At 43.0% G+C, this 23680-nt stretch overlaps 1 protein-coding gene across 2 annotated transcripts in view; it reads left to right on the forward strand.

Annotated features, from left to right (window-relative positions):
- Positions 1-23680, forward strand: part of SPTLC2 (serine palmitoyltransferase long chain base subunit 2) — a 75310-nt gene that overhangs the window by 31966 nt on the left and 19664 nt on the right. For both annotated transcript variants that reach the window (XM_081003842.1, XM_081003841.1), the window contains exons 4-9: positions 836-984; positions 1191-1315; positions 2481-2574; positions 3802-3907; positions 5014-5233; positions 6413-6539. In XM_081003842.1, the coding sequence (XP_080859968.1) occupies positions 836-984; positions 1191-1315; positions 2481-2574; positions 3802-3907; positions 5014-5233; positions 6413-6539 (821 nt within the window). The remainder of the gene's footprint in view (positions 1-835; positions 985-1190; positions 1316-2480; positions 2575-3801; positions 3908-5013; positions 5234-6412; positions 6540-23680) is intronic.

Below are 23680 nucleotides of genomic sequence, written 5' to 3' on the forward strand. Positions count from 1 at the left end.
AACAGAGCTAATTGAGCAGAGTTAACACCCATTGTTATTGTCAGGTTCATAATTCAAGGGGGTATGGTTAACACACTTCTAGAAGAGAATAGCTTTAGTCCTCCTTGCAGTAGTTTACTGGCTTCCAGATGCCCTTCCTTTGTGTGCTGGAGGATATTGTGCTTGAAGAAATTACTAGGATTTGAGGATAACAAGGGTAGGGGGTCTTTTGTGGGGTGGCGGTGGGGTAGAAGGCTTGAAATTGCCAGAGAAAAATAACAAACTGTTTTGAAATGCCTCAGCACTCTGTTTTGATTCTTAAGAGAGCTTTTAAAGAACATCTGCTAATCCGCGATCTGACACTTTACATATTTTGTCTGAATAAAGCTAATTATGTTGGAAGATGCAGAAAAGCTTTTGTTTATGATCTTCAGCTATAACGAAAGAAGTCTTGCTGAGTTAAGCAAACTGAAACAGAGAAGCATTTGTATAAACCTGTTTGTCTTGCCTACTTCAACATAAGAAATCTCTAACAAGCTTTGGACACAGCCCTGTTAATACATTGTGACCAGTGAGGCTTTGAAATTATTCCTGAAGGATATTATTCCCTTTGCATCATGTCACAAGTGGCTTTGAAGCTTTTGGAAACTTTAAAAAAGCAGTTTGCATTGTAGCAAAGAGTGACTGTTTTAGGTGGGCTGTCAGCTAGCTGAAAACTGCTTGGTGTGCACAGAGCCCTTTATTTCTAAAGGATTTTACTAGATTGCAGCCTTCAACAGTACTAAGCATATGTACTTTTACTTGTTGATGATCTCCATATCTTTTACATGCTATGTTTTTATAAATTTATATATAGGTACACAGGAAAAGTGATAAAAGACATAATTAACATGGGGTCCTACAACTACCTTGGGTTTGCAGAGAACACCGGAGTTCGCAAGGATGCTGTGGCTGAAGTTCTTTCGCAGTATGGATGTGGGGTGTGCAGCACTAGGCAAGAGATGGGTAAGTTCAGACAAAGGACTAGTATCTGAGTACATTTAATAACTCAGACTCCACAAAATATTATATGGCAGTTCCTAAGCTTTTGCCCTAATTTGTATGCATCCAGCTTGCATCATTAACACTAAAAATTAAACTTCTTAGCATTAAAAGTGTTTCATGCGCAGTAGATTTACCCATCTTGAACCCCTTTTCTATGTTTCTTCCAGGAAACCTGGACAAACATGAGGAGCTAGAAGCATTATTGGCCAGATACCTTGGTGTGGAATCTGCTTTGTCGTACGGGATGGGATTTGCAACCAACTCAATGAATATTCCTGCTTTGGTTGGCAAGGTATGGATGTCTTTGGAGAGAGGACTGGCCTAGATCTGTCTTCACAGGTTTCTGATGTTAGCCTCTCACTTATTCAGTGCATACTTTGTGAAGGAGGGGAAAATTAAAATTCCTGTATGCCATGCACTTCTGTTTAGAAAATAGTTATCCCTTGTGGAAAAGTTAAATGAATAATCGGGAGAGGAAAAACATGTCGCAAGATGAATGAATGCACCAAGGCTGCTTTCTTAGCCCCTCAAGCTGTATTGGGACAAGAAAATGTCAGTTAGTTTGGAGGGCTGAGCACATTAGTCACATTGGCTTCACTAGAATACAAAATGATTATGTAAAAGACGTTGTTAGCTTGATAAGATAGAAACTATGTTATTGAAAATAGTCTGTTTGGAGAGAATTTGCTAGTCCAGTGCACATTCACACTTCTTGTTTTGAATTTCATCACATGGCACCCAACATTATATTTATCAAAAATAAATTTCTGTATTATTTTAAGTGGGTGAGCAACACTTGGTTGAAATAAAGAGTGCAAGACATCCAGGTGAATAGCCTACATATGCTGTGTACTAGAATGCATTGCACCATTTATGCCATTGTGAACTTATAAAGGATTTCTTAGGTTTTTAATTACCGGTATCTTCCAAAGAGAAATGTTGTGTATACATAAGGGGAAGAGTTTAAATTCCTATTTGATTTAAATTTGACTTCAAAATTTTTAATAAGTATACACATCATAATAAGAAATGTGTATCAGCAAAGCTATTATACAAGGTTGCCAATCTAACTGTTTTAATATCTTATTTATTTCTGTTTTACTGTCAGGCTGCAACCCAAAATAAGCAATTCCTTCTCCTTTATTGTAATGCTGCTTATCCATAGTCCCTTACCCATCTTCTTGTGTAATTGGAGCAGCAGGAAGACTGCACAGCACAGTAAAGCAAGCAGAGAGCTGTTCCCCAGGTTCAGTGTATCAGAAAAGCTATAAATAGTAATGTGTGGTCTTGCAGCATCAGCTATTGATCCTATGCATTGTGGCCAATCAAGGAAAACTGCTTGGAGACCAGGGCAGGGTGTAAGGAGTTTCACCCAGCAAGAACCATGCATGGTTATAGGTCAGTGGTTAACTGCAACTTTCTGTCTGGACCATTTATTTTCCTGTTTCCTTGTTCAGGGCTGTCTAATAGTGAGTGATGAGTTGAATCATGCATCTCTAATATTAGGAGCAAGACTTTCAGGAGCAACAATTCGAATCTTCAAACACAATAGTGAGTATTTCCCAGGACGTTTATTAATTTGACCGGAAATTCCTATGTTGTGGGCTAAATGCAGACTTTGATTTTAACCCCTGAAAAAGCTACCCAGAGAACATTCATTTATGGGCAGTATATAAATAAAACTCTATAGAAGCCCCAGGTGCATTTTTAAAAAATGTTCTTAACATTTAAGGCTACCACAAATGAGAAAGCATTCAAAAGCTCCTCCCTGAGTAAGTGTTTCTGTGGTCTTCAGATGAAGAGCGGTATAGTTATTATTATTATTTTTTTCCTCTTCAAGCTTTCTCCATGTCGTATTTACCTGTTCAAATGCACTGTTTATCTTATGGACATAAGAAGATCCCTGCTGGATCAGACGAAAGACCTGTATAGTTATCTAGTCCAACAACCTGTTCTCACAGTTGTCAGATGGAAACCTTTCTGAAACCCCAAGCAGGACATGAGGGAAATAGCCTCACCTGCTGTTGTTCCACATCTAATGGTATTCAGAGACACGATAGCTCTGATCCTGGAGGGGTGGCAGGTAGTCATCATGACTGATAACTATTGATAGCCTTATCCTCTATGAATTTTGTGATTCCCCCTTTAAAGGCATCCCTATTGATGCTGCTGTTACATCTTTGCAGATTCCATGGTTTTAACTATGTGCTGGGTGAAGACGTATTTTCTTTTGTTCTGTTCTGAATCTTTCTCCATTCAGTTTCACTTGATGATTTCTGATTCTAGAAGTATACAGTCGTACCTTTGATCTCAAATGCCTTGGCTCCTGAACAACTGATACCCGGAAGTGAGTGTTCCGGTTTTCAAACAATTTTTGGAAGACGAATGTCCGACGTGGCTTCTGATTGGCTTCAGGACATTCCTGCAGCCAATCAGAAGCCACACCTTGGGTTTTGAACAGTTCCGGGAGTCGAACGAACTCCCGGAACGCATTCTGTTCGAGAACCAAGGTATGACTGTAGCTCTGTCATATCTCCCGGCTTAACATGATGCGCAGCTGAGTCCGTATGTTCCCAGTACTAATTGCTCCCAGTACTAAGTGTTGTCAGGCAGAGCGATTCTTCAGAGTGAAGAGTGATTCTTTAATAAGCAACAAAAACAACAACATAATGTAACCCTCTGAATTACTGCTGTAGTAATGCTGCCTATAGCTGCTTCTGCTCCTAATCCCTTTACAAAAGTAACAATGTTCTTTGGAATTGTGTTCTTTCTGTATAGATATGCAGAGCTTGGAGAAGCTGCTCAAAGATGCCATTGTGCATGGGCAGCCACGCACACGCCGGCCATGGAAAAAAATTCTCATCATTGTCGAAGGCATTTTCAGGTACAAGCTTGGTCCTTCCAATCACCAGTGCTGTTTGCCATATTGGATCATTGTTATTGTCCATTTTGAGGCAATCTGTAATCCAAGCCAAATTGTTGGGTGCTTATTATTTGACTCTGGACAGCTGTAATCATGTCCAGACATAATGATGCTCCAAGTTGCATTAGTGCTAATAAATCTAAACTGGAGGTGTGATTTTTTATTTTTTTTGCCAGGTGTTTCTGTAATGGATTGTAATGGACATAGTTTCTGTTGTCTCACTTTGTCAGCCAAGGGTAAACTTGGTAATGACTGACTGAAGGGGGTATTCTGTGAAGAGAAGGATTGTAACGTGAATCTCTCCGGGTTTATCATTCCACATTTAATATTTCTGTCGCTTTTCCTCTCCTCACTGAGCATCCAGAGCAGTTTGCAAAAAGCAAAACAAAAAAAGCTCACCACTGCATTAAACCAATTAAACACAATATTACAAAGACTATAAATTTGAAACAGTAATTGAAAGCAGTAGATACAGGACGCATAATGCCAGTGTGATGCTGTCAACTATCTTAAGCTCTGAAGCCTTTACTTCACCAAACCTTTATTAGGCATTAGTTAAGCTCTGAAGCATCAAAAACTTGTTAAGAAAGGGGTTATGCGTAGTTGCAGATGGATGTTTTGGGGAGCCTTGATGCAGTAAAGGGATTGATACCTTGCGCAGCAGTCCTAACCATGTCTACTCAGAAATATGTCCTGTTAAATTCAGTGGAGCTTACTTCCAGGAAAGTGGGGTTCGGATAGCAGCCTTGCACACTAACTTTTTCAGAGCAATGCCTGGAAAACTGCTTCTATAGCAGGGGTCTCCAAACTTTCCTTGCCTCGGGCTGGTGTCTCAAGCGATGATCGTGCGGCGGACCGGAGAGCGGGGGAGCGCACGCCCGTACACGCGCACACACGCGATTTCCGGTGCACATCCAGGTCGGAGGAGGCCCATGCGCACAAGCTATTTCTGGTGCTCCTCCGACCTTGTAATTACTTGGAAAATATTAACCGGCCCCTTTTCTAGGGGATTTGAGCATCACTGGGAGATTCCAGAATTCACACCCATCTCTTGTTTTTCTTCACAGCATGGAGGGATCCATAGTCCGGCTTCCTGAAGTAATTGCCCTTAAGAAAAAGTACAAATCATACTTGTACTTGGATGAAGCTCATAGTATAGGAGCATTGGGTCTCAATGGCCGGGGTGTAGTGGACTATTTTGGACTTGACCCTGAGGATGTGGATATCATGATGGGAACATTCACCAAGGCTTTTGGAGCTGCTGGAGGATACATTGCAGGCAAGAAAGTAAGAACTCGTGTTGGGAAGCAATTTTGTAGCTTGTTAGTAAGGAATAGAAGCTTAGACTCGAATGCTTAGAACATCAAGATCATCTCCATTTTAATTTTGAGTAAATTCCAGGATCCCAAGCATAAATATATAAAACATTTTGAAAAGCTCGGTTAGTAGTACTATTATGTTTTTGCAGGACTTCTCAATTAAAATACATGGTCCAAACAAATGCCCATTTATTACTAAAGCTATCGAAGGTCAAAGCAGCAGCTAATCCTGAGCACTACATGTGTCTTGCGTCTATTATTTATTTATACATACATACATACATACCCCACGCACCTGGCTGGGTTTCCCCAGCCACTCTGGGTGGCTTACAGCACATATAGAAGACAGAGATTACCCAACACTTAAAATAACACCAGTACTCACTCTCCGAAGTTTATTTGATTGCCCTTCCTTATGAACCTCCCACCCCTTCTGCAAGTGTCATAGCAGGTTGGCCACTCACCCACCACAAAACAGCCTGTTGGACTCCCCATCCTCCCATATATATATTTGCTGTGCTCAGTTTCCTAATTTTATCCAGAATCAATATGGCATTTGATGATGAGGGAGTAATCATTTATGTGCTGCTAGGCTTTTCCTTGTCAATTGTTATCATTATGACAGCGTCTCCCTGACACTCGTTTTTAAAACAACATCATGGAAATACAGTGGTACCTCTAGATGCGAACGGGATCCGTTCCGGAGTCCCGTTCGCATCCTGAAGCGAACGCAATCTGTGCGTGCGCGGGTCGCAATTCGCTGCTTCCATGCATGCGCGTGATGTCATTTTGAGCATCTGCGCGTGCGCGAGCGGTGTTCCGTTACTTCCGGGTCGCCCTGGAGCGTAACCTGAAACGCTCAACCCAAAGCTACTTCAACCCAAGGTATGACTGTACAGCTTCTTCCTAATGACAGCATTTATCTCCCAAGCAAAAATGGTTGATCAGGGATAAGGAGATGCATGTGCACCACAACCTACGAAGAAAGATGAAGGCGCAACTATATATACCTGCCTTCACTGCATATCTTTCAAATAATTAGTCAGCAAAGCAGTGTAAATATCAGCACTGCATACTTGCCCCATCAAAGACTGCTCTCTCAGTGGCAAGGATAATTTCTGATAACCTGCTGTATTCACTTTGTCAGGAGCTGATCGATTACCTTCGTGTCCATTCACACAGTGCAGTATATGCCACTTCGCTTTCCCCCCCTGTTACTGAGCAAATCATCGCATCAGTGAAGTGCATTATGGGTGAAGATGGCACAACACTTGGTGAGTTTCAGGCTCTGTAATTCTCATGAGGTGTTAGATTAAACAACTGCTCCTTCAAGTCAGCAAAGCAACTTGGATTCTTTGCAGGTGTTGCTCTTGTCCACAAGGTGGCAGTATGCATTGAAGGACCACCTATTCAGCACCATCCGTCATTTTCTGTGTGTTGCGTTTGCAAAGTAAAGGAAGGACTTGACCCTGATTAAAAACAAGACACGAGGCTTTGACCAGCAAGGCTCTCAGAGAAAAAGTGCGTAAACCACACCCCTCACCAGGCCATTTTATTAGCAAAATAATCTTTTACACAGTGCTCGTAAGAACCAATCATATTTCCTCTGAGCATTTCATCAAACCCACGTGGGGAGAAAGTTAAACCACTAAAACTAATTAAGCACAAATATTTCTGGGGTAAACAAAGAACAGAACTACAAAGAAGCGGATCTGGCAACCCTGGAGGTAATAAACAATCAGTACACATGATAAGAAGGATGGCCAGAAAGACCAGATCACTACCACCTTTATGTGAGATCTGTTTCCTGGCTCCAAGATTAACATCTTAAGATTATATATAAGAAAACTACATCAAAGTAACTTGCCTACTATCTTTATGGCACAGGATGCCTGCCTGGCAAAGCAACTGCTGTGTACGCTGTGCACGTGACGTGAGGAGAGAGGAATGGGCAGTAGGGTCAAAAGGGCCAGAGATGCAGAGGTGTAGATTGATCAAGAATCATATCAAAATAGTTTAAACCCAGTCAATGCAATGCTTTCATTGCTGACACAGATGGCTTACTCTATATTTGTTATAATTCCTCATAGCAATCCCACCTGATGACTACATCTCTGGATATTTGCACTGCTACACTGTGGAGGACTGTTTTGTGAAATCAGCCTTTTCTTTATGTTGTTGGTAGTTGAATGAACGTTTCATCATTGCTGCTGGTCAGGTTGAGATTTGTATTGGATAATGGTTTTCATTTACTAAGGCAAAAGCTATCGCTGTGCAAAATCCTTGTTTGAGAGGTGCGTAAATCTAAGACCATAAGAGGATCCGGTTAGAGCAGACTGAAGACCCATCTAGTTCAGCATCCTGTTCTCACAGTGGCCACCCACATGCTTATGGGGAGCCCATAAAAAGCACCCAAGCACAAGAGCGCTCTACCCCCAGCCATTCAGAAGCCATTCATACCCCCAGGTATTCAGAAGTTTACAGCCTCCAACCACAAAGGCAGATCACAACCATCATGGCTAGTAGTCATTGATAGCCTTAGCTTCTAGGAATGTGTCTAATCTGTTTTTAAAGACATCTAAGTTGGTGGCCATCCCTGCCTCCTGTGGGAGTGAGATCCTTGGTTGAACTGCACTATGTGAAGAAGTACTTTCCTTCAGTACTTTGTCCTGAACCCTCCAAAAATCAACTTCAAGGGATCTCCATGAGTTCTAGTGTTATGAGAGAGGGAGAACAACTACTCTCTATCTGCTCTATGCATAATTTAACAAATTTATAATTTTACAAATTTCTACCATGTCACCTATTGACTTGCCTTTTCTCTAAACTTAAAAGTCCCAGATGCTGCAACCTTTCCTCATAGGGCAGTTGGCCTTTCCCCTTGATTACTTTGATTGCCCTTTTCTGAACCTTTTCTAACTCTGCAATTATCTTTTTTTGAGGGTGACTAGAACTGTACACAGTATTCCAAATGTATTTGCACCAGAGACGGCATGACATTGGCAGTTTTATCCTTTCAATTCCCTTCCTAATTATCTCTAGCATGCAATTTATCTAGCACACTGGGTTGACATCTTCATTGAGCTATCTACTACTACCCCAGGGTCTCATTCATGGTAGCCCATTGTGGATTTTCTCTGGAAAGTATATTCCCACAAAGCTTCACAGCTACTAATATGGTAACTAGTGCACTAGCTTTGTAGTTCAGATCTAGTGATGTAGTTGCTGGTGAGATCTCATTATAGCGTTAGAACTGTAAGTTCCAAATGGCTGTTGGCTCCAGGTTCTATCTTCCCTGGAAAACTTAAAAGTGAATAATTGAATAAGGTAAGGTCAGGTGGATTCATTTCTTTTGACTCTAATGTAGGAATCCGAATTTGTTCAGTATGAACTATATCTTTTTAATTGTTTTATAGTAATATTTGGAAAGAACTGGAAGATTTTAGAATTTGAATGTTGACGTCCCTAAGCAAAGTTAACAATTTTAAGTGTCTCCTAAGTTAGCTGGGCTTTCAAGCAACAGCTTTCGCATAGCCTTTGCACAAAGGCTGTTAACCCAGTTGCTACTCATATGGAGAGTCTCGGGTGTCTTAGATTGGCAAGGACAACATCAGCTTTGCATACTTTTGGTTAGTATATAGTCATACTGGTACAATTTTTTGTAATTGTAGTTCTTTAGCAACCTAAAACACAAAGGGGACAAGTCCCTGGTTTTGATTTACAGTCATTAATGACTTGCTTCTAGATGCTGTGAAATTGCCATTTCTCTTATGTCTTACCAATCTTGTGCTTTGGGGGGAAGAAAGATTATTTTTGCCAGTTCAGTTTGCAAATCCCAGCACCACCTCCCATCCTGATCCAGAAGGTTTTTGACCCCCTGGAACAAAGGATGGAGTCCACCGATGGGTAGTCTGGATCTAACTTTTCATATTTTATTCACTATTACTGAATGTGCAGAGCAAGTAAAACACACATTCTGCTTCGTTTATAAAGTTGTGTGGTTATAGAATTAACTATCCTGCAAAAACAAAAATCTCCTGATGTATCTCAGTTCTGATTACTTAGAATTTATTGCTGTGATATGATGTAAATTCTCATTGTAACTGCATTGCTTATTTAGGGTTATCCAGAGTTGGTTAAAAAGGGGTTACTTGAAAGTACTTGAGTTTGTGGACTCTTCATGAATGTAGAAGAATTGGACTAAGTAGCTGAAGTTCATTTCAGGTTACATATGCTAGGATTCAGAACTCATTTTACTCTAGAAAATATATCTGAGCAAAGGTCTTTAGTGTCACTTAAGATCTGGGAGGAGGGTGGGAATAAGTAGAAAAAATAACTATGCTTACAAAGTAAAATGGGGATCAACAGCCAGAGCAGAAAATACTTTTCATGTATTTGTTGTATTCAGATGAATAGTAAACAACTTTAGCATCAACTTCACAAATTGTATGAGGGCTTAGTAGCTCTCAAAACTTGGGGACATGTATTTGTAGATTCTATGGTACATTGGCTATTGTTAAATATTTGCAATCATTCCAGAGAGCCTTCCTTGGCCAAACAGGATGTTAACAGCAGGCACCTTGGATAGAATACACATGCCGCAGAAAACAGCATGGCCATTTCCGAAACAGGACAAGAGGCTAATGAAGACTGAATAGACTTAATTAGGTGACAGCACGTGAACATGCAATCTGGAATAGGACAGAAGCTTCCCTTCTTTTATTTCCTATTGTTCGTTCAAACAAATCTTTCAGTGCTGGCATTGTTTCTGTCTGGTACTCATAATGGTCATCCCCAGGGTGCTGTCTGAAATACTCCATGTTAATTTAAAAATATAACTTGTAGCAGTATTTGTTTCTGTGTTTTGCAATTGAATGTGACTTGGTTCTAAAAAGCCAGCCTAGTTTAGCAGCTCTAGACAGAGGCAAAGAGTGTGCTATTAAATATCTGTTCCTATTACCTTCTTGGCAGGGGTGTCTGTTAACTGTGTGGTTCTTATGAATTAAAAAATTGTCCAGTAGCACCTTAGAGACTAAATTAGTTTGTTCTGGGTATAAGTTGGTCTCTAAGGTGCTACTGGACAATTTTTTAATTTTTTAATTTATTTCGACTGTGTCAGACCAACACTGCTGCCTGTGTCTGGTTCTTAGTAACTGCGTAGGTCCTTACCTTCAAAGTTTATAGGTGCATAATTCCTATTTTTTGCATGTTAGTATTTTTGAGTCTCTCAAATATGTGATGTGTAGTTTTCTTAAAAACGAGCTGCTAACTACAATCCAAGAGGAGGAAAGGGTCTCCCCCCCCCCCAATATACTTGATTATACAAATGGGAAGAGATTTATTGCTCTTTCTAAAAGTCAGTTTTGGGACAAGTGTCTGCACCTGAGACTGCGGGGGGGAGGGGGAGTCAAAAATCTATTGCTCCAAACTCTTTGGATTAATGAAACATTTAGATTAGAAGCATTTTTATTTTTTTTACAGAGGTTGATAAATTACTGGATGAATGTAAATAATCTACCTACTCTTGTAAAAAAAAAGTTAAAATAATAAGGAATTAGTAATAAGTAGCCCATAGCAAAGCACTACGTAGTTTTAACTGTTCAACAATCAGTTAGTTTGGAGCTCCATGATGCTGTACTGCACATTAACTTACCTGGAGGAGCTGCTGTTGCCCATATTAAACTCACAATCACTGAAGTACATTAGAACCTCTATTTTACCCATGGAGGCATTGGAAAAATGGGGGAGTGGAGAAATCCCATCTTTTTACCTTAAGACACTTGCTGTAGATGCTTTATCTTTTTGGTTTCCCTTTACTGAACTTATCCAGCTCAGTACAGTATACGATTTGATGTATGGCGACAAGAATTGCACGCAGTATTCCAAGCATGGTTGCATTGTAGATTAGTAGACAGACATTATAATACTGGCGGATTTTGTTTTTATGTCTATCAATACCCAGCATGGAGCTTTCCTTATCTTACAGCACCTGCTTTCTGAAAAGGTTAGAATCTTTGGGGCCTTTCAGCTGTAAACAAACAAACAGACAGACAGAAATGGATAGAGAAGGGGGAACATAAGAAGAACTGTATAAAGTTAGGCATATTGTGAAGAAAGTATCATAAAACTAGAATCCAGTGAATTTGAATGGTGGGAGATTCAGGACAGGCAAAAAGAAACACTCCTCACACAGCATATACTGAAACTGCAATTCACCACCATAAGATATGAGGGTGGCTGCCATTAGGTGCTTTTTAAAAGGAGATTGGACAAATTTGTGGATAATAAGGCTTTTTAAAATGGTAACAGTTAGAAGGGACCACAAGGGTCATCTAGCTAACCCCCTGTAGTGCATGAATCTTTTGACCAACATGGGGCTCGAACCCACAACGCTGAGATTAAGAGTCTCATCCTCTACTGACTGAGCTACCAAGGTGGCTGTGATAACGTATCTACTTCCTCCAGCATCTGAGGCAGCTTGCTTCTAACTACCAGTTGCTGGAGATTGTGAGCAGGAGAGTGCTATTGTGCTCATGTTCAGCTTGTGTGCTTTCTAGCTGGCCACTGTGGCAAACAAAATGCTGGACTTAACGTACATACGATCTGATCCCGCAAGACTCTTGTGTTCTTGCATTGTTCTAATGGATTACCAATTCTCTATCATCATATGAGGTCACAAGTTGCACACAGATGCCCCAGGAAGACTTTTATGTGGAAATCTGTTCTATGAACAATGCTGCCTTCTTTGGGATTTTATTGGTCAGCCCAGCCCACGTACTGACTGGTAGCAGCTCCAAGCTTTCTGTTCAATATTCATTTTTAAACAGAGATGCTAGGAATTGAATTAGGACTTTATGAATGCAAAGCATACTCTCTCTGCCCGATATGTAGCTCTTGTTTTGTCTTAAATAGTAGTTCCCAAATAGAAACACCTTAGGAAACTGCATCTGCTTTGTCGTTACTGCAGTCCTCTTTTGGTTGCTATGTAAATGGCTAAAATTGCAATTCACAATCTAGAAACTTGCTCAACTTGATGAAATGCTTGCATTTTTTCTGGTATAAATGGTATCCAAGTAAAATGTGCCATGTAGCCCACAAAGCAGTATTTGACGCTGACCTTCCTGTCCCTTGCTTATAAACTGTCTTTTTAAAAATGCTTTTTTCTTTGAAGGTTAGGACATTTATGAGCTAAGAGTGGGAGTGTCCTCTGGTGACTTAAATTTTATTTTTAAAGAACACTTTATTTAAATTGAGTTTGAAAATGTTCAGTTGTCACATTAGCATCTCTCATTTGAATTTCCTTCAATAAGTGACTTGTTAATGAGGTGTTAAATTATCACCTTGGGAACCCAGGGACTAGTCAAAACTAATTTGGGCAGAGCAAAACTTTTGTTGTTGTTGCTGACCTCAAGAATCCCAAGCTGTGCCAAGGAGCTGTTGGGAAAACAAATACTTTGGGGGTCATAAAGAGTTTCCTGCTTCTCCTCAGGGGTCTGACAGCTTTAAACATCACTTACTGGGTTTGTGCTTCTGGCAGGGGGTCTTTTAAATCTAACAAACCGCGCCTCCCCTTGCATTCTCGGAAGGCCCTAGGAGTAGGCTCCAGGAAAACTGTTAATCTGGCATGAGTAGAATCTTTGGCCCATTTAGAAGAATGTTAATAGATGAGCATATTGTACTCTTTATTGTAATATTTACCAGAACACCATGTTGAATGTATTTGTAGTTTTGAGTCGTGCTCCTCTTTCATTTTTTACTCAGGCCAAGTGCCTAAAGAAACTATTTGAATTGTTCCCCTTGCCCCTTGGTTGGAATAAGTTTTTCCTGTGCACTATTAGACAGGAAGAATAGTGTTTGAACAGATGCCAAGAGTCATTGCGGTTCTGTTCCCCAGTGTTCTGCTCTCTGGATATCCACTTAAACCAAGGCGAAAATTAGAAGCGCTGTTCATTCTTTGCCTTCACTTATTTAAATGTGGATCTATTATGAATATCAGTCTTTTTTCAAACCAGTTACTTTACATCAGAGCTTTCCAAACTGTGTGTTGTGACACATTAGTGTGTCATGCAAATGCTCCCTGCTCTATTCTCGGGGCTGGAAAGGGGTTAGTTTAACTTCCAGTTTGCTAGTAAAACTGAATTAATGTGTCACAAAATGATGCATGGCCAAAAAGTGTGTCACCAACATGAAATGTTGGGAAAGCTCTGCTTTACATGTTGATTAGGCTGAATCTTTTTGGTTGAGGCTAGAGCTCTCTGATTATGCTTTTTTGCTATTCTTTTTTCCTGATGATCTGAAACATTACCATGATGACTTTTTTTCATCTAACTCATATGCCTAAACTATATAGCTAGCGAAACCTTCAGCTTCACCCAGCCTCTATCTGCCATGTTGAGAACTGCAACTAGAATTTGCTAAAAACTGTACGGTGCTAAGCTTCTAGCTGCTGCCGCTTTGCCGGTGAGTCTTGGGGAGGACCGCTCCCCCTGCAAGCCCATTCTCCACCTTGGGCCTGGGGGCGGGCCCCATACTCCACCTCAGCATATAAGGCTCCAAGGAGGCCTCGGGACATTGCTGCTGCCGCTTTGCCGGTGAGTCTTGGGGAGGACCGCTCCCCCTGCAAGCCCATTCTCCACCTTGGGCCTGGGGACGGGCCCCATACTCCACCTCAGCATATAAGGCTCCAAGGAGGCCTCGGGACATTGCTGCTGCCGCTTTGCCGGTGAGTCTTGGGGAGGACCGCTCCCCCTGCAAGCCCATTCTCCACCTTGGGCCTGGGGGCGGGCCCCATACTCCACCTCAGCATATAAGGCTCCAAGGAGGCCTCGGGACATTGCTGCTGCCGCTTTGCCGGTGAGTCTTGGGGAGGACCGCTCCCCCTGCAAGCCCATTCTCCACCTTGGGCCTGGGGGCGGGCCCCACACTCACCACCGCCACAACTTTAAGGACACTGGTGCTGCAGCAGCAAATGTTTAAACGTTTTATATATTTTAAAGTGTTTTAAAAGTGTTTTTACTTTTAATTTTGTTGTACCACCATAAACGGTGGTTTTTATCCATGTATTTTTATTTTGTTTTCTTTTATTTTGGGTTGGGGTGGGATGGTTGTTGAGTGGGGTGGGGATTGGTTTTGTTTTGGTGTAATTGTGTTTTGTTTGTTTGTTTGCTTTTATATTTTGTAAATGGAGGCGAGTATGAGGCTTGGGATTCCTACTGTGGAGGGGCGAGGGAGGTATGGCGGTGGGGGCAGATGTCATAGGCGAAGGGGATCGAGATACGGATATGCTCGTACCCCTTCCAATCTGCGCCCCATCCCGAGAGACGAGGGTAGGGTGAGCAAGGATTACTCACCTCCGTCACTGGTGTTGTGCAATGCCAGGTCTATAGGCAACAAAACCGCCACCCTGCGAGATTTCATCATCTCGCAGGGGGTCGACCTGGCTTGTGTGACGGAGACCTGGGTGCGCGAAGGGGATACTGTTACCTTACGAGAGATGGCGCCCCCCGGGTTTTTCCGTCCTCCACCAGTCACGGACTGTGGGCCGGGGGGGAGGGGTGGCATTATTAATCCGGGAAGATTGTTCTTTCAGGGCTCTACCACCGCCATCGATCCCCAGCATTGAATGTGTTGGCCTAGTGTGGGGCTCCGAGGTGAGCTTGGCTGTCTGGCTGGTGTACCGGCCACCTAGCGCACCAGCAGCCACCCTGTCAGGCCTGCTGGAGGCGGTGGCCGGCTGGGCCTTGGAGTTCCCTAACCTATTGGTATTGGGGGACTTCAACATCCATGCCGATGCCACTCCCTCCTCACAGGCTCTGGACCTGGTGTCTTCCATGGCGACACTAGGGCTCTCCCAGTTTGTTTCGGGCCCCACACATCAAGCAGGCCACACGCTGGATTTGATCTTTGGTGTCGGTATAGATGTGATCATGTTTCCTTCGATCAAGGTGCCATGGTCTGATCACTATGCTCTGAAAGCCAGGATTGATGTTCCACCCCCACCCTGCTTAGGTGGCGAGCCGATTTGGGCTCGCCCGCGGAGGCTGATGGACCCTGATAGGTTCCGTCAAGCCTTGCGGGACCTTTCTCCCCCTGGCGACTCATTGACTGAGCTTGTTGAGGGCTGGAATACCCAGCTCCTGGCAGCCATCAATGAGATCGCACCTAAGCGCCCTCTGCGACCCCGTAGAAACCGGGCTCCCTGGTTTACTGAGGAGCTCCGGAAAATGAAGCGGGACCTCAGACGGCTAGAGCGAGTATTGGCTGATTAGAGCGTGTCCAGACGAGGTGCGGGCCCCCCTGGGGGATATCATCAATCTGTCCCTTGGCACCGGGACATTCCCAGGGGAACCGAAGGAGGCAGTGGTGCGTCCGCTCTTAAAGAAAACATCATTAGATCCCTTAGATCTATCCAATTACCGCCCAGTTTCGAATCTTCCATTCCTGGGTAAGGTGATTGAGAGAGCGGTTGCTGAACAGCTTGGTAGGTTTCTGGATGAAACATCGGCTCTGGATCCATTCCAGTCCGGCTTCCGCGCTGGTCATGGGACCGAGACGGCTCTGGTCGCCCTAACAGATGATCTCCGCAGGCAGCTGGATCGAGGCGGGTCGGGGCTGCTGATTCTTCTAGACCTGTCAGCAGCCTTCGACATGGTCGATCACGAACTCCTGGACCACCGCCTTGCCGACGTGGGGATCCAGGGCACAGTCCTTCAATGGCTGCGCTCGTTTCTCTCTGGTCGGGGACAGAGGGTGGCGCTTGGGGGGGAACTGTCATCCCGCCACTCCTTGGTGTGTGGAGTGCCCCAGGGTGCGATACTCTCCCCGATGCTTTTTAACATCTTTATGCGCCCCCTCGCCCAGCTTGTCCGGAGTTTTGGTCGGGGCTGCCATCAGTATGCTGATGACACCCAACTCTATCTGTTGATGGATGGCCATCCTGACTCAGCCCCAGACACACTGATCAGATGCTTGGAAGCTGTGGCTGGATGGTTACGTGGGAGCCGGTTGAAGTTAAATCCTTCGAAGACAGAGGTCCTCTGGCTGGGACGGGACGATATGGGATTGAGGGGGCAACTCCCATCTCTTGCGGGGGTGCAATTAGTGCCAGCACCGTCCGTTAAGAGTTTGGGTGTAATCTTCGATACCTCCCTCTCCATGGAGGCGCAGATTGCAGCTATAACAAAGGCGGCATTTTTTCATCTCCGCCAAGCTAAGCAGTTGGCTCCTTACCTCTCTCGCCCTGACCTAGCCACTGTGATCCATGCGACGGTCACCTCCAGACTGGATTATTGTAACTCGCTCTACGTGGGGCTGCCCCTGAGACTGACCCAGAAACTCCAGCGGGTGCAGAATGCCGCAGCGAGACTCCTTACGGGGTCTTCGCTGCGGGATCACATTCATCCGGTGCTATACCAGCTGCACTGGCTCCCGGTGGAGTACAGGATCAGGTTTAAGGTGCTGGTTTTAACCTTCAAAGCCCTATACGGCCTAGGACCCTCGTATCTACGGGACCGCCTCTCCTGGTATGCCCCACAGAGGAACTTACGGTCTTCAAATAAAAACATCTTGAAGGTCCCAGGCCTCAGAGAGGTTAGGCTGGCCTCAACTAGAGCCAGGGCTTTTTCGGCTGCGGCTCCATCCTGGTGGAACGCTCTGTCACAAGAGACAAGGGCCCTCCAGGACTTGACATCTTTCCGCAGGGCCTGCAAGACAGAGCTGTTCCACCAGGCCTTTGGTCAGGGCGCAGCCTGACTCCCTCCTTTGGCAATCTTTACAATACTTTAGTTTATGGTTGCCATCAATTTTGATTTTAATTAATTCTTTGATGTTTTTATAATGTTGCACTATTTTAGTGTTGTTAGCCGCCCTGAGCCCGGCTTCGGCTGGGGAGGGCGGGATATAAATAAAATTTATTATTATTATTATTATTTATTATTATTATTATTATTAGCTTCTGTTGCCACCATTGACTGTTTTGCTTTTACCTGAGGCTAACAAGGTGCAAAGGCTAAAATGAGTTTGGGTTGATTTTTTTAATGTCCCTTTATATATCCTTACATAACTTACCTGTGTTTTTTACCAAGTGTGCCATACCATGGGTATATTCATCTTCCTTCCTAGGAAATTGTCAGCGACATGAACTTCCTTCTCTATCAGTGATGTGGCCTCAAATATTTAAGCTTTGCTTCCAATTTTAATAGTGGATTGTTTCCTTTTCCAGGGTGCATGAACATTATCTCACTTTAAAGTATTGTAGTCCATTTTACATATAAAAATGAGTTAACGGATAGTCTCGGGCATTGGATAGCTCAGTTGGTTAGAGTGGTGCTGTTAACGCCACGGTTGCAGGCTCAATCCTTGTATGGGACAGCTGCAAATTCCTACATTGAAGTGGGTTGGACTAGATGATCATCAGAGTCCCTTCCAACTCTACAATTCTATGATTCTCTTATCTGAATTTCTTGCATTCCAGGATAATGTATCCTAATGTGGAATGTATTCTCTATTGGACTGCCTGAATATATTGCATTTTCCCATACATCATTTTCCTTTTCGTAAGATTAATGATTTTTGTTGAAGTAACTGATTAGCAATATACTCTGGAAAAAAATGGGAGATGAGCAAGTTGCTTTGAAACTCTAAAAGGAAAAAAGATTTCTCTGTTTTCCTATACTCGTCATGTGCACAAAACTTTTTTCATTTAATCGTATTTCTTCTCTGAATTCAGAAGGGTGGTTAAGCTTTGATACTGGCTTTCTAGGAAAAACAAGCAGATGGCAAATATACTCTGCACTCCCTGTTATATTAAATGACTAAATTGTTTCCATGAAACGCCTTGTAAACATCCCTCATAGAACACTCTCCTCTGAAGTCTGCAAATTCCATGGCTTGTAAAGAAAGTGGTATTTGTACATGTTCCTGATGTTCCCACCCTCTGTCGCTTGTTGGTCAGAATTACCCATACAACTTACAAGCACTCTTGGACAAAAGGTTATGGGATGAGCATGTTTACTGCCCAAAGGCTAACCCTAACCCTTGTTCTCTATATGTTTACAGTTACTTTTGAATGTATGAGAACAATGCATTTTGGGTTTTATTCTATATCTCCTGAGGTGTGTGTTTAAAGATCAAAGCATGGCTGTCAGTTCAGCAGACATAGTCCTAGTCTCCTCCCTTTCCAAGACTAATAGTTTTTATTTCTTTTGAAACCTGGCACTTCATGTGTTTCATCTGTCTGCCATTGGCATGGGTTCAGATGGTGGTGTCCGTGATTACTTTACAGATTCTGGTATGCTTGTATGGCATGCCATTTCAGTGGTTAGATATGTTGACAAAATGCAAGTTGCTGATCTGACCGTGCCATGTAGGAGGGCACACAAAATCCTTTCTTCCATGAATGCTGAATGAAGAAAAGATCACTGAATGGAAAGAGCTTGACTTGTGAATTTGAAGCTTCAAATCTAATGACCTCAGAGCAAGAGATATATATATTCTTGCAGTAATAGATGCCAGTTATTGTATGAATATTGCAACCTTATCAAACAGAATGTGAAAAGAGGGGGCATACTGTTCAAGTGAACTGTATGCCAACCTGTAAAACCCATAGGCTTAGCAACAAAATGTAATGAGGCATTGTTGACAGTTGTTGTCAGTGGTGGAAAGGCTTCACTGCTAATACAGACTTGACTGTGTGTTCAGATATAGAGGAGACCAAACAATTTTCTCTACGGTAACAGTAAACACTTCTTCGTGGTTTGGGCTAGGCAGCCGCCGTGCATGTGCTTCAAGCACTCTTGGACTAGGAGTTGATTGGAAGATTCTGTTCTAGTATTAGGAGGAATTTAGAAAAATAAAATGTTACTGAAGAGATTGCAGTGCCACACACCTAGCTGCTTATGCTTTCACCCATATTGCTTGTTATTAAGTTCCATCTAAACAGAGTTATTCTCAAATGTTTAAGACTCTTGTGAACAAAGGCAATTGCTTCTGAAGTTGTAAAATATTACTAGATCTCAGAAGAAAAGCTAAATGGAAGTGTGTTACCTGGTGCATATTTTTGACCCCAGGCTCTCCAATTTTTATATTATTGTTCCCGTCTAATAGGACATATGGGTGCAATAACAATTGTCCCAAGGAGCATCACTGTCAGTTGCTCTTTGTGAATGAGCGCATTCTTTTACCTAAAGGCCATTCTACGGAAGGTAATTCATAAGGCCCCCAGCACAGTTGCTTCTCACTTGCTTCTGCCCTTGGTTAACAAATCATTCCAATTAAAAATAGGTATATGTCCACTGTCAGTTCTGAAGAAGTGAGGAGTTTCCCACTTAAATGCTTCTAAATCTACACCAAATAGAAACTTCTGCAGCAAATAATAGAGACTCGGGAAACCTGGTGCATTAAATCTATTTTCATCATGATTTCAGGGACCAAATAAAAGCTACATAACTGGCTACTGGTACCACAGTTTAAGCACAACAGTTAATGTGCTGATGCAGATTGTTTGTTTCTTAATCTTGCCAGTGACAAGTATGAGAGCTGTAGTTGATGCTGATGTTCAGAACTTGATAACCTTCTAGTTGAGTACAAGCAAACACCCTCATCCTTTGCATAGAGGCTCTGTTAGTAGTCAGTACATTCATCTGACCTGGTCTGTCACCTGCTTGTTCTTTCTCTTTGCCACTGGTACCAGGGACAAACTTCCCTCCCCAGAGGAAAAGCAGATCTGCAGTTGGATGTGGATTTCTGCAGCATGGGAACAAAGGGGTTCAGTATCTCCCTGCCTCCCAGGTGCTATTTAAAGATAACACAAAAGGTGTTTTAAATGTGTTCATGCATTTAACACATTTGCTGGTTTGGCCCTGGTTGCTCATTATTACTTACTGTTTTGTGTTTGCATTATATTCTCAAGGTGTTAATCTTGTAGAAGCTAATAATTGTGCAGTGTAATTTGAGACCCTCTGAAGTGCAAAGAATTTAACAAGCAGGCCTTTGGGATCACTCACTATTCAAATCCCAAATATTTGACTTTAATGTCAGCCCAATCAGCACTTCTAAATGCAAAAGGACAGATGTGTAGTAGCACAGACTAGTAAATGTTGTAGGACAACATCTTTTATATCTGCAGAGTAACTGAAGCTGTCCCACTGAGTTACACCACATAAAGCTTTGCTATGAGTTGATGTTTGGCTAGTATTTACTATTAACTCGTACATGTTGGCTAACATGGATACTTCCCTTTAAAATAGGATACCCAGATCATTTCAATGTAAACTTTAGGGGAAACGGCCGCTCAGAGGAGAAGATGAGCTGATAAAATGTTAAAAAGCTGTTGTATTTCTACTGCCAAGAATCTGTCATGCAGCTTAAAGCAAGTGTGGGGGGTGGGGAGGATTATGTTATAAGCAGAGCATCAACTGCTGTACTCTAGCATAAAAGCGGAAAGCACTGGTCCACAGTCTATAGGAATAAATGCATGGCACGTCTCAAATGCCAGATTTGCTTAGCAATCATCATGGTGTTATGACAGCTGAGATGTCCTCATATTAAATTACAAATAGCCTGGCTATTGTACATGAGAGGTCACACACTGCTTTGAATCTGCAGCTGAAATATGAAGGGAAGGGGGGTGGAATCATTTTTATACACCAGCGAAACAATTTAATTTCTATTAAAACTTCTGCTTAAAGCTGTTGTACACATCTTTAGCTGTGTTTTGTACATTGTGGCTAATACATGGTGCTGAATCTTTCTAAGTTTGGCAACACATGCCAGGTCTAGTAAACCTTTGTAAATGATAAAAGCTAGAGCAGAATGGAGATCTGTCGACAGTCAGGTTTCATGTGTTACCGGAAAAATCCGAGGGCTCCCTTGGACAAAAAGTAAAGACACCAACCAGAGTAAATTGGAGCAAATCAGCAGCCTGTAGGCTTGGCCTTTATTGAACTGTTGCAACAGGGTGTTCCCCTCACTTGCAGGAGAGAGGAAAAGACACAGAAAATGGTGTGCAAGACCTTATAAAAACTTTTGGAATTCCCCCTCCTCTAGGTCAAGCCCACCCCCAGAAACCTCATGCATACATTACAGAAAGGAGGGGTTGAGGGAGGAGTTGTGGTGGTAACCTGAGTGTCCTGTCACCTGGCTGGTTCACTTCTCCCCCTCCCCATGAGTCATTTTCTGAAGACAAAAGGTAGTCGCAGTTTCCTGCCCCCTGAGGGAAGATCTGATCATTGTCCTTTGTTCCAGTCCATGCAGAATCCACTCCCATATGCAAGTTCTTTGTGATCTTGATTGTCTTCTGTCTGGGATCATCAGGGTTGGCATAGCAACTGGGCAGGGCTCCTGTGGATGTGCTGGTATGGTGAAGGGATTATGGCTGCCCTGTATCAAACCTTCCCCATTTTGTAGTCTTTCCTTCATGGAGTAAAATAAAAGTGGAACAGTGCAAATCCGATGTATGGTTGATTTTCTATGAATTTATAACAGAAGTGTAGCGTATGTAGTGTGTGAGTGTGAGTGTGTGTGAAGTTTGTACAAACTGAATGATGGGGGGGGGGGTGTTTCCTGCTACAGTTCCCCCCTTCGGAGATAAGATTGCAAAGGTGGCTACTTTGCAATCCTTTTCTCCGCACAATTTAAGGTGGTAAATATTAACCTATTCTCCGTCCCAGATGCATGTGTCCATGTGAACCTGAAAGGGACTGGATGTCACGCTTCTTAAGGATATTTGCATAGAAATATAACGGTGTAACAGTGCACATAGTTAGACATAGGATATCATGTAAAATTAATATTTTGTTGCTCAGTTATTTGTGGTATTCTAGCACCTTGGAAGAAATATTTTCTCAATAGTGGTCTATGCTTTACATTTAGCAGGAAGGTCCACTAATGACTGAAAAATGCAGTTTACTTTGTCCCCCGCCATTTTTGTGTTCTCAGGTGTCAAGGTAGCTCTTCTGTGGTCTCACACCGGCATGGTGTCACAGTAGTGGCAATCCCTGGTGAATCCACTTAGGGCTTTCATATTAACCATGTTGCTTGGCACTCACCACAGCTGGCACAGGTTTGGACACGTCATGAGAGAAATGTCTTTGCCTTGGCCATTCTATGGGATTTTATTATTATAGGCTCTGGTCTTGCAGTCATGGGAAGTTGCTCACTTGCACTTTAAGGACCAAAAAGCTAATTGCAGCCTGGATACACTTGCCCAATTCAAACTGAGTCCAATTTGAATTTATCTTGCCCCATGGTTCTCAACTTTTCAAACCAATCTGTTAAAACAAAACCATTCTTAAAGGGCACTTGTCCAAATAAGTCAATTTAACTCTATAAGGGATTATTCCTGCTAAACCAAAGCATATACACCTTCCTGAAGTGAGTGTGTGTGAAGTTTGTACAAACTGAATGATGGGGGGGGGGGGTTCCTGCTACACATGTTAGGTGCGGAACAAGTTAAAACACAGATGCAAAGGGACAATTGGGAGCTTAAAGCACATTTCTAGTTATTCCTTATCAAGCAGGATGGGCTGATAGTGCTGACAAACTTTGCAGTATGGGTGTAGCCAGGATTTATTGGGGGGGGGGCAGAACCAAGCTATCTGTGATGCAATTGGTGAGTTAAGTATTTTTATTTATTTACTTGATTTAGGGGGGACAGCTGCTCCCCCTTGGCTATACCCATGCTTTGCAGATACCTTTGCTGGTCTGCAGAGGAAAAAAGTCTGCTTGCAGGCACAGCAAATGGACAAAGCAAGTTTTGTTGTGGTGCTGACAGTGAGACCCTTTGAAGTTGTCACCTGGTGTCATAAAAATATCAGGTGGTTGAACCTCTCAAAGTGGCCCATGGGTTGGAAGAGGTCCAGAACATTAGTGTTCATGCAGAAAATATCTGATTAAGAGGAGCGTGCAGCAAAAATGCCACTTTATTACACCCCCTTCGCTTTAAATCCCACTTAGTGCTATCTACATTCTCACTGTTGTATACATAAGGCAGACGTTTTCAACCTTTTTGAGTCCATGGCTCCTTTGATCAACTACATTCTTTCTGCGGCACCCCAGTGGGGCTCAGGAGTCCAGTTATATCACCCCTTGCCTGCAGAGCTGGCAGCCTCTTACCCTTTTTCGAACACCCTCCCTTGTGGAGTGTTTCCTCAACCTCCTCTCTCCTCTCTCCTCTCCTTGAGAGTCGTCTGGGCAGCTGCTGCCACCGTTCCTGGTCTCTGAGCTCCCTCCTGCCCCATAGAGAGGTGCCTCCTCCCACTGCCCCACAGGGGCCTGGGACTTATCTGTCCATTCCCAACAGCAAGGGTTGTTGGACTGGCTGACTGGATTTCCTTGCCCGCTTGCTTGCTTACTCAGAGGCCAATTCAGTTCCTGGCAACCAGCACCCCCTGGCCAGCCCCAGAGGCACCATTTGCCT

The sequence above is a fragment of the Podarcis pityusensis genome, assembly GCF_964106645.2.
Source record: "Podarcis pityusensis genome assembly, chromosome: 1".
Lineage (NCBI taxonomy): Eukaryota > Metazoa > Chordata > Lepidosauria > Squamata > Lacertidae > Podarcis > Podarcis pityusensis.